This window comes from Selaginella moellendorffii, unplaced genomic scaffold, assembly GCF_000143415.4.
Source record: "Selaginella moellendorffii unplaced genomic scaffold, v1.0 SELMOscaffold_3, whole genome shotgun sequence".
Taxonomy (NCBI): domain Eukaryota; kingdom Viridiplantae; phylum Streptophyta; class Lycopodiopsida; order Selaginellales; family Selaginellaceae; genus Selaginella; species Selaginella moellendorffii.
The window spans coordinates 1,683,710-1,693,567 of record NW_003314264.1 but is presented as its reverse complement, the minus strand read 5'-3'; the positions used below and the strand labels follow the sequence as shown (position 1 = coordinate 1,693,567).

Here is a 9,858-nt window from a genome sequence, read left to right as displayed (position 1 = left end):
ATAGCTTAAGAAAAACATACACATAATAGTAGATGAATGTGGCTCTTAATGAATGCAATGGGATCTTCACTTAGGATCTTGGGATAAATGTGAGTTAATGGAACTTCTCCCAGAACTCCCCATCGACATCCCCATATTATAAAGTTTTCCCATTATTGAAGAATTTGCTATAGAATTACATTCCCTTCCAACCTATGCTCTTGAAGGAATCTCCTCGTGTATTAGCATCTTGGCTGCATATAGGGCTTCCTCCATTGCACCCCCACTCTCCTCCATGACGCTGACAGTCTCACCAATCACCCTGGCATTGCTGATACATGGCAATAATATGCAGACGCACTGTAATTGATCCCTATCCCATGCCTATAAAGCCACACATAATCATGTGTATGGTGGAGTGATATTGTTATGGTTACAAAGTCGTGGAGTCACAAATTTTCAATCCAAATTAGTATTCCCACTTAACTCACATTTGACTCCCACTTGACTGGAATGTTTTAGGTTTGGGGGGTTGAGTTTCTTCAAAGTAATAGAAGTATTTATAATTATCTATCAATATGACTTTCTGTGATGGCAAGGAGAAATCACAGCACTATTTTTGTAAACAAGTCTATTTCATTTCACTTGATCTTGCATCTGGACCGTCCACAAGACTACAGAGAAAGGAAAGCGCTCTTTCACTGTGGACTCTGTCCAGGGCGAGCTAGGGTTTTTGCGGACGCACTCTGCTTCGCTCATGGATGTGGAGTCTGGCGAAGGCGCTACAGGCCTCATGTGGTCGCGCCTCCTCACCACCGATTCGCCTCTCTCCGACGATGCTGCTGGAGCTGTGGCAGCCGACGAGTGGAATGCCGCGAATGAAGCTTCCAGCGTCGTCGAGAGCTTGGATTACGAGGTCATTGAGAGCGTCGCATACCGTGACGATCAGGTGAGATCTGTTCGAAATTGCTTCCCATTTGTCTCACAGATCTGTCGGCTGGATCGTGGCAGGCGATGAAGGGCTGGTGGCAGCTGGGATCGTATGTGACATTGAAGTGGCTGTTTGCTCTATTTATCGGTGTAGGTGAGTGGAAGTTGCTCGACTTGTCCGGATTTTGATGGAATCGATGCAACCAGGGACTGGCCTCTCAGCTTTCGCGATCAATGTCGCTGTAGAGAATTTCTCGGGGTGGAAGTTCCTCGCTACATTTGCGATAATGAGGCATTCCTATCTTGCAGGCTTTGTCATCTATGCCTTGTTCAACGTTGCGTTGGTCTTCTCCTCCGTGTACATTGTCACAAGCTTTGCTCCAGCTGCGGCTGGATCTGGCATTCCAGAACTAAAAGGATATCTAAACGGTAGGTAAGTCTTGTAGCTAGTCGATGGTTAACGAGTCTGCTAATGCGGTGGTCTTCAGGCATAGATACGCCAGGAATTCTTTTGTTCCGAACTCTTGTCGGAAAAGTAAGTTCTTTGGCGTCGTTTGTATAGATTTTTCAAGGTTTTTCTCATTGCAGATACTTGGAAGCATTGGTTCTGTTGGGGGAGGATTAGCTCTGGGTAAAGAGGGGCCTCTCGTGCACACGGGTGCTTGCATTGCCTCACTGATCGGACAGGTAAACTTCACTCGATACTTAGCTAAGGTGAGGATCTTCTAACAGTGATGACTAATGAACAGGGAGGCTCTACCAAATATTATCTCAACTCGAGATGGATCAGAATGTTTAAGAACGATCGGGACAGACGTGATCTTGTAAGTGTTAAAAAGCATTCAATCGTTTTTCTCAACTTGGGAGCCTTGCTTAGGTGACGTGTGGATGTGCTGCTGGTGTATCTGCAGCATTTAGAGCTCCAGTAGGAGGAGTGCTTTTCGCTCTTGAAGAAGTTACGTCATGGTACGCTTGAAAAGCTTTTTTTTCTTGTGTCTTATTTCAAACCATCGGGATTCAGGTGGCGGAGTCAATTGCTTTGGCGCGTCTTTTTTACCTCTGCTATAGTTGCTGTTATGGTTCGAACTGCAATGGGATGGTGTACTCATGGAAATTGTGGTCATTTTGGCTCTGGTGGCTTTATTATATGGGATACATCTGGGTAAGCTGCTTTTTACTTTTCCAGATCAAAGCTCACAGTAGTCCGTAGTGGTCAAGAAGATTACTCATTTTACGAACTCTGGCCAATGGCACTACTTGGCGTTATAGGAGGATTGCTAGGTAAGAAAGATCGCCCCCGTGTAGCTTATGACGTTCCCTTACAGGCGCACTCTTCAATCAACTAACTTATATGCTTTCTTCATATCGTCGGAATGTGCTACACAAGAGAGGAAATCGTGTGAAGGTACCGACAACATTTGAGAGAATCTTACATGAATAAACTTTTGTGCAGATTATTGAGGTCTGCGTGGTGTCTTTGATTACGTCTGTGCTGTCCTTTGGTATACCTCTGCTGAACAAGTGCACTCCATGCCCCGATCCTGTTAAATATCCGGACATTGTTTGCCCTCGACCTCAGCAACATTATGGAAATTATGTTCTTGTAAGTTCCAAGCCCGTTCTGTTTCAAGTCTAATCCATTTTCTTTCTAGTTTAACTGTCCTAAAGATTCCCAATACAATGATCTTGCAACGATTTTTTTCAATACTCCCGTAAGTTTTCCTTTCTATTATTCTTTTCCTTATATTGTCTGCTCTTATTGAGGATTAATTTTTAGGACGATGCCATTCGCAACCTGTTTAGTACGAAGACTGTTCACGAGTACAGTGCCCGTAGTTTACTTACGTTCCTGGTAAGAGTCTCTTTAGTGGCACGGAAAGAATGCTAACTTCTTGCATTTTAGGCTTTGTTCTTCTTTCTTGCTACTATAACTTACGGAACAGCTGTTCCTGCCGGCCAATTCGTTCCCGGAATAATGATAGGAGCTACTTATGGACGCCTTGTGGGAATGCTTGTAGTCAATCTGTATAAGAAAGACGGAATTGACGAGGGAACGTGAGCTATTTAGTTTTTTCCACTCATATCCTTTCTGCTTTCGTTTTCCATGCAGATATGCTTTGTTGGGAGCAGCTTCTTTTCTTGGTGGTTCCATGCGGATGACTGTATCGTTGTGTGTGATCATGGTAGAGATCACAAACAACCTGCAGCTCCTGCCATTGATAATGCTTGTGCTGCTTATATCAAAGGTAAAAGGACAATGGAAACTTAATGTATCTCATTCATTCTACAGGCTGTTGGAGATGCCTTTAATATGGGATTTTATGAGCAACAAGCGTATCTACGACAAATACCCCTTCTTGAATCTCGCCCCAAACGATTTCTGAGAAAACTGTCTGCCAAGGATGCTCTTCACACTAGCAAGGTAAATCTGAGCTGTCTTAGCTCTTGTCTTAACGTCGTCTTGCAGGTCGTCAGTTTCCCTCGAGTTTCAAAAGTGGGCTCTATTGTTTCAGTTTTACGTAGCGTCAGTCACAATGGATTTCCGGTATGTAATATTTCGAATCGACCAGTGCGTTGCTGACTTTCATTTGCAGGTAATAGAGCAACTTCAAAACGGGGAAACGGCAGTTATTGGCCTCGTACTGCGGAGGTAAGTTGCATGTAGATACTTTTGCGTGGCTATAATGCTCGTTTGCAGCCACTTGTTGGTGGTGTTGCAAACTAAAGCAGATTTTCAACACGGTCCGACTCCCGGACATGAAAATCGTACCAAAAACAAGTAAGCATTCTTTCAGCATACCTTCCACTAAAGTTTTTCTTGATACTGGCAGGTATAGCGTCACAGATTTTGTAAAGCCCGTGTCTAGCAAGGGTCTGTCAATATTCGACGTCAATCTCACAGCGGTAGAAATGGAGATGTATTTGGATTTACAACCGTTTGTAAATCCCTCGCCTTACATAGTTTCCGAGGACATGTCCCTCACGAAGGTAAATTCTCGACACTAGCCACCGCCGTGAATCCTCAGACTCTTTGCTTTCCAGGTCTACAACCTGTTTCGACAGCTGGGACTTCGTCACGTCTGTGTTGTACCCCGGCCTTCTAGGATACTCGGTGTAATCACCCGCAAGGACTTACTTCCAGAGGTAATTCTATCCATGCGATTTCTCACTCTTTGAGTCTTCTTTGTGCTTGCGTAGAGCTTGGAAAGTGAATCTTCCGCCAGGAAAAGGTACGCTTAGACAGCGCGATGATAGATAATCTCACGCGCGAAAGGTTTGCAGATACAAAACGCCCGAGATGGAGCTCCTGGAGAGCGCATTATAAAGTATGAGACGAAGGGAGACCTCCTCGTCTCTCCTTGTACATTTTTATACTGGACACCAGATTTTGCCTATCAATGCAATCGATCACACTGCGCACTAATCTGGAAGCTCCAACCGATCCTCTAGCAAAAACCAAAGTATCAGACGCAAACTTTTTTGTGAATTCCTCACACCATGATGGTCATGTAGTCAATTTAAGATTATCAGATTAATATTTGTGATACTATGATATTAGACAGAAAACAAGCAGAGATTTCATACTGCACAAGCTGTATAGTCCTTGGTTCTAGTGGCTATAAAGTCCTAGCCCATGTTACATCCATACTCGGCGCCATTGAAATCTTGCTGGAGCAAGCACTCCTCAAAGTCCCCGGCGCTGTTCCTGAATTGGAGCCTGAGCGGCTCGATCCCCCAGTCGATGCTCAGCGCCCCGCCCTGGCAAACATCGTTAAACTCCTGGAAGTGCCTCCACTGGCCGCAGTTCACTGAGACCGTCTGCCCTCCCGTGCAGCCGTGGACGCTGTCCACCCGAATCACGCACGCCGGGATCGGGCACGTCATCCTCCCACACCCGCTCGACAGCTCGGCGTCCCTGAACAAGACGGTGCCAGCATCCAGGCCGCGCAGCCCCATGGCGACGAGCACCACCAGGCCATTTTGATCGACATCCCGCACATCTTGATATATGATGCTCGTTATGCTTCCCGGTTGGAGCCAAGGCTTGGAACTTATACGCAGGAGCATCCTAACGTTACATAACGCGTGTGCTCCTTGGCCTCTGCGCAAGTTCGCGGATATGAATGCTTGACTTTGAAATTCTACTTTCACTCGGGACCGGAAAGACAGAATAGTTTGCAACGTGGTTGCATGAGAAATTACTGCGTTTTAAATCTAGATTACTGCGGTCTTTAATGTAGTTTAGTCTATACCTAATCGCTGTGTGTCAAAGCATCCACATTTACATTGGCAGATTCAACTGGGTGGATCGCTGCCGAAGAAATCTTGGCGCAAGGTTATCATTCATTATGCCGGGTTTTAAATTTTATGCGAGAGCAAGTTGTTTAGTTTTGGTTCGTTGTCAGGCCAAAGTAACGTATTGTGAATTCCAAGTAATAGAACATCATACACGTTTAGATTTACATAAGAAAAGAATATTCTTTATCAGGGATTCAAATGATTGTGGTAAGATCATTATATGCTTCAGCGCCCGCCCTGCTAAACTCCTGGAATCGCCACAGTTCACCGACAGGGCCCCTTGCAGCCGTGGGCCTTGTTCACCAAAATCACGCACGCTGGGATCGGGCACGTCATTCTCCCACACCCGCTGGATAGCTCGGCAGACACGAGCAGCACCAGGATCAGTATTTTGATCGGCATCGCCCACATCTTGATTGGTAGATACTTATCTGAAGAGGCATTACTTAACGCGTGTTCCTTTGACCCCTGTGCAAGTTCATGCTTGAAAGTTTACTTTGACTCCGGCAACCGCCTTATAGAAACAGTTTCTAAAATCTAGATTACGACGTTTTTGCATTTCTATAAATTCTTACGACAGCATGGGCTTTAATCTAGCTCATGGTTGCATTTCTGGGAATTGGTTGCATGAATATACGGTAATTGCATGGGTTTAATCGACATCAATGAATTACTGCTGGTTGCATGGTTTAAAATCACGAATTAAGTTACTCCAGCTAAGCATACATCTGATAATATCGTCTCCAGCCAACTTTCGAGGCTATGGCACTGGGCTATTCTCCGCGAGATCCATCCGAGAGCTCCCAGGGGGTATCCTCGCGACACTTACATCACTGGAGGTCCTGATGAGATTGCAGTACCGTGGCAACCCGGTAGCATCCCAAGCAGGAGCGCATCCCTTGAACTCGCAGAGCCACGCGCCCCCGTGCACGTTCCTCCTCCGCGTCGCCCAGGCTGCCTCCCACGCCACGTTCCGTCTGTGGATCAAGAGCTCCAGCGACGTGAGGAGAGCATCACGAGTGATTCATGAATTGTCGCCTGGAGAGAAGATGAGCGTGTACTCGCCGGTCGGCCTCATCTTGATGAAGGAACCGCTTAGCGATCCTGACCATGATTCCAAGTAATCTAAATGAACTATATACGATTCATACATAGATTATTTGTCATTTGGATACCATGAGCGTGGCAAAGTTTTAGCCCATGTTACACCCAAACTTGGCACCATTGAAACCACTCTTGAGCAAACACTCTTCAAAGTCCCCGGCGCTGTTCCTGAATTGGATCCTGAGCGGCTTGATTCCCCAGTCGATGCTCAGCGCCCCTCCCTGGCAAACTTTGTTAAACTCCTCGAAATGCCTCCACTCTCCGCAGTTCACCGAGACCGTCTGGCCCCCCGTGCAGCCGTGGACCTTGGTCACCAGAATCACGCACGCCGGGATCGGGCATGTCATCGTCCCACACCCGCTCGACAGCTCGGCGTCCCTGAACAAGACGGTGCCAGCATCCAGGCCACGGAGCCCGCTGGAGACGAGCACCACCAGGATCATCATTTTGATCGACATCGCCCACAGCTTGATTGTAGATACTTATATGATGATCGTTATGCTTGGAGCCCAAGGCTTGGAATTTATACGGAGGAGCGTCCTCTCGTTAATTAACGCGTGCTCCTTGACCCCTGTGCAAGTTCATGCTTGAAGTTTACTTTGACCAAGAAGCCGGCAAGAAACAGTATGAATGAGTTTGCACGCCACCCTGTTGACGTGGTTGCATGGGTTTTAATCTACATTATTATGTGTTTACATTCACTAAAATCTAGATTACTGCGCCACCCAACGTGGTTGCATGGTTTTAAATAATGAATTACTACTCTCCACTAGTCTTGCCCGTTTATACACATTCATACACTCATCTGACAATATCGTCTCCAGACAACTTTCGAGCTTGCTTTGGCACTGGGCTATGCTCGGCCTCTCCGCGGGATCCATGGCCATACACTTCTCCGAGAGCTCCCAGAGGGTATCATCCACGAGCTTACTCGCAACAGTCGCGTCACTGCCGGTCCTGATGAGATAGCCCAAACCCCAGACGTCGACTGCAGTACCATGGCAACCTGATAGCATCTCAGGCGCGTGGCTCTGCGAGTTCAACGGATGCGCCGCTCGTGCCGCCTGCTCAACCGTGCACGCCTCCTCCGCGTCGATCAGCGTCCACGCCCCGGTTGCCTCGTCCCACGCCACGTTCCCCCAGTGGACATCCCTGTGGATCCATCCCTTTCGCCGGAGCCACGCCAGAGCTCCAGCGACGTCGAGGAGAGCTCTCACAAGTGATTCCTGCGTTGTCGCCCGAGCAGTCCTGCTTAGGCGAGGAGAGAACCTGAGCGTGTACTCGCCGGTCGCCCTCCTCTTGATCTTTTGGTATGCTGGCTTCCCGCTCAAGCACTTCTCCATGTTTGGGCAGCCCCGGAGAGCGGAGTATACCTTCCAAACTTTCATCCTCTTCTCCTCCGTCTGGTAGCCTTTAACAACCAGATCTCCGGCCAGCGTCACCGATTTCCCGGTCGTTATGGCTTTCACAAGCTCAAACTCGCTCCCCTCGTTGTTCTTCACACAAATCTCGTGCAAACCTCCCAGCACGCGAGCGATGTTGAGCATAACCATGAACAGTCTGATCCTTTCATCAAGGTCGTGCAAGTTGAAGTTTGCCAAAGCCATGCTCGAGGCCTCTCCACGACCATCCCCACGACTATTATAAAGCGCAACCAGCGTCACTGCGAGGCCGCTTGCGTGGTAGCCGAGAATGTAAGGGATTGTCTTGTAGTACCACTTCCGCTTGTAAAAGAGCTGACTACTGCTGCCAGCCCCTCCCTCTTCGCCTGTCCAGAGCGACCAGCGATCACCCACATATCCAACAAGCGGGGGAATTGCAGCATTCGTATTACGGTCCTTGGTGAAGCTCACGCTCAAGAACAGTCGCAAAGACTTGTTGATCAGGTTGTCCCAGGCATGAACGAACGAGAGCCTTGAAGCACCTGGAACGAGCACAAGAACACCGTGTCAGTGAAAGAGAGAATCTGTATGTAGACAGACCTGTTTCTGGTTGGAGTACACAGCCGGCGAGATGCTCCTCGAGCGCGAAGCAGCGATCTCCATTCGAAGGCTCGAAGAGGCCCTGCAAATCGTAATCACGGACCCGCTTGTATGTCCTGGGACTCACGCGAATTGTGCAACCATCGGGCTTCTTGAGGAGAAACTCTTTCAAGCCTTGGAGCTCGGGGACCGTTGGTTTGCAAAACTCGGCGAGAGTCTTGTACGTGACATCCATGGAATCCTCATCGGCAATTCGATCGAGGCGCACACTCTGGAGAGAGAGCATGCCGAGCGTCAAAGGCCCGCGAGTGTAAAAATACCTTTGAGAAAGCTCCTGAGCACGTCCGCTTTCTCCTCCGGCGTGGGAGCCACGAAGAACACAGAGGGACTCTTCAGCATGCCCAGCTTTACAGCGAGCTGGCGCTTCTCGCAAATTCCACAAGTCCCTCAGTGGATCCGCCATAGGGTTCTTCATTGACAAGACAAATCCTAACCATTCAAAACGACAGATCATAACCGCTCAAAGAGAATAAACTAGAGAATAATCTCACGCATTCAAATCGGCTCGTAGCGCGATTGAGCACACATTCCTCAAAGTCCTCAGTGGCTCCAGTCGACGCTCACAAACATCGTTACACTCCTCCAAGTGCTTCCACTCGCCGTGTCCACCAAGAATCGCTGTGACCGCGCTGGAATTTCTGGACAAAGTCCTGATCAACGCTGTGTTCCTTGATCTATAATAGTAAGTAAATGCAACAATGTAAACACAAGCTACCTTGCCCGACTTTGATAGCTTGCTGCTACGACTTCCAGTTGAGCTCGATGTACTCCCTCGGGCGGCACTAGCGCTACTAAGCTTAAACAGTGAAGTTTTGAAAACATGCTGCCATTGGTTGCTGCGTGTTCCAAATGCGAGAACTTACAGAGTTTCCGTTCTTTTACCTCCTCAGCAAAGAAGAAAATGAATCTTATCTGCTTGGGCGCCTGGCCGATCGTTGGTAAAGTACGTAGCCAATGAACGCTGACACGAAAAATGTCCAGAGAACCTGCGCAGCAGAGTACAATTCAGCTCTTTCATGCATAGAAACTCGTAGAGTCTACCGTGTTTATGATTTGCCATCTCTCAAGCCTCTTCAATCTGGCGTCGAAACCATCCAGCACGCCCTCAACAGATAATGCTGGACTCGCCAGTGTTTCCGAGCTGGGATTTCCACCCTGCAATGCGAAATAATGAATGGCTTCGTCCTAACAAAAAGCAACACCGTCCATTCAACAGAGCCATCTTCACAAAACCTCGCTAGAACTGCGGAAAGCGATAGTTACCTGTGCTTGCACAAAATCCACTAGCTCCTGGAGTCTGGCTGCTTGAGAGTCATGAACGCCAGTGATGCCATCACCAAAAGCTGGTCTGTTCGCCAGGATGATCTCTATGTAAGGCTGAATCACAAAATGGAAACAGTAGAACGGATCACTGTGCCATGGCAAACAGCTTGACTTACTGAGGTGGTGTAGTTTCCATCCAGCTTAAGTGCATGACCAGCGGTTGCTACAGCTTCTTTGTTGG

At 47.9% G+C, this 9,858-nt stretch overlaps 3 protein-coding genes across 5 annotated transcripts; 1 reads left to right on the top strand and 2 right to left on the bottom strand.

Annotated features, from left to right (window-relative positions):
* Window positions 1-671: 671 nt before the first annotated feature.
* LOC9643453 (chloride channel protein CLC-d) lies at window positions 672-4,454 on the top strand. Its single transcript, XM_002963596.2, has 23 exons — window positions 672-928; window positions 991-1,063; window positions 1,117-1,338; window positions 1,398-1,444; window positions 1,498-1,596; window positions 1,659-1,733; window positions 1,787-1,875; window positions 1,931-2,071; window positions 2,120-2,190; window positions 2,235-2,314; window positions 2,363-2,512; window positions 2,562-2,621; window positions 2,687-2,761; window positions 2,813-2,964; window positions 3,020-3,155; window positions 3,200-3,331; window positions 3,377-3,454; window positions 3,504-3,559; window positions 3,608-3,688; window positions 3,741-3,897; window positions 3,952-4,053; window positions 4,108-4,139; window positions 4,192-4,454. Exons 1-23 carry the CDS (start codon window positions 737-739, stop codon window positions 4,232-4,234), a joined length of 2,343 nt encoding a protein of 780 aa, XP_002963642.2. The 5' UTR covers window positions 672-736; the 3' UTR covers window positions 4,235-4,454.
* Window positions 4,455-7,025: 2,571 nt separating this feature from the next.
* On the bottom strand, window positions 7,026-8,580 carry LOC112343968. Its single transcript, XM_024668082.1, has 2 exons — window positions 8,295-8,580; window positions 7,026-8,236 (listed from the first exon to the last, which is right to left on the bottom strand). Exons 1-2 carry the CDS (start codon window positions 8,578-8,580, stop codon window positions 7,026-7,028), a joined length of 1,497 nt encoding a protein of 498 aa, XP_024523850.1.
* Window positions 8,581-8,686: 106 nt separating this feature from the next.
* LOC112344137 lies at window positions 8,687-9,858 on the bottom strand. 3 transcript variants are annotated; one of them, XM_024668291.1, is made up of 6 exons: window positions 9,794-9,858; window positions 9,618-9,731; window positions 9,396-9,539; window positions 9,070-9,340; window positions 8,846-9,022; window positions 8,687-8,783 (listed from the first exon to the last, which is right to left on the bottom strand). In XM_024668291.1, exons 3-6 carry the CDS (start codon window positions 9,412-9,414, stop codon window positions 8,702-8,704), a joined length of 549 nt encoding a protein of 182 aa, XP_024524059.1. In that variant the 5' UTR covers window positions 9,415-9,539; window positions 9,618-9,731; window positions 9,794-9,858; the 3' UTR covers window positions 8,687-8,701. The 3 variants fall into 3 exon arrangements, 2 of the variants coding, with proteins under 2 accessions (XP_024524059.1, XP_024524060.1); XM_024668292.1 differs by having other exon boundaries at window positions 9,396-9,509; XR_002991596.1 differs by lacking the exon at window positions 8,687-8,783 and having other exon boundaries at window positions 8,810-9,014.

Excerpts from the sequence above, each read along its gene's own strand:
- LOC9643453 (XM_002963596.2), top strand. The coding sequence starts at position 737 with ATGGATGTGGAGTCTGGCGAAGGCGCTACAGGCCTCATGTGGTCGCGC. Across the intron at positions 2,315-2,362 it reads AGAGAGGAAATCGTGTGAAG|ATTATTGAGGTCTGCGTGGT; the intron begins GTACCGACAACA and ends ACTTTTGTGCAG. Across the intron at positions 3,898-3,951 it reads AGGACATGTCCCTCACGAAG|GTCTACAACCTGTTTCGACA; the intron begins GTAAATTCTCGA and ends TTTGCTTTCCAG.
- LOC112343968 (XM_024668082.1), bottom strand. The coding sequence starts at position 8,580 with ATGCTCTCTCTCCAGAGTGTGCGCCTCGATCGAATTGCCGATGAGGAT. Across the intron at positions 8,237-8,294 it reads TGTACTCCAACCAGAAACAG|GTGCTTCAAGGCTCTCGTTC; the intron begins GTCTGTCTACAT and ends TGCTCGTTCCAG.
- LOC112344137 (XM_024668291.1), bottom strand. Across the intron at positions 9,023-9,069 it reads AGCTATCAAAGTCGGGCAAG|GAACACAGCGTTGATCAGGA; the intron begins GTAGCTTGTGTT and ends TTATAGATCAAG. Across the intron at positions 8,784-8,845 it reads CTACGAGCCGATTTGAATGC|GATTTGTCTTGTCAATGAAG; the intron begins GTGAGATTATTC and ends TTGAATGGTTAG.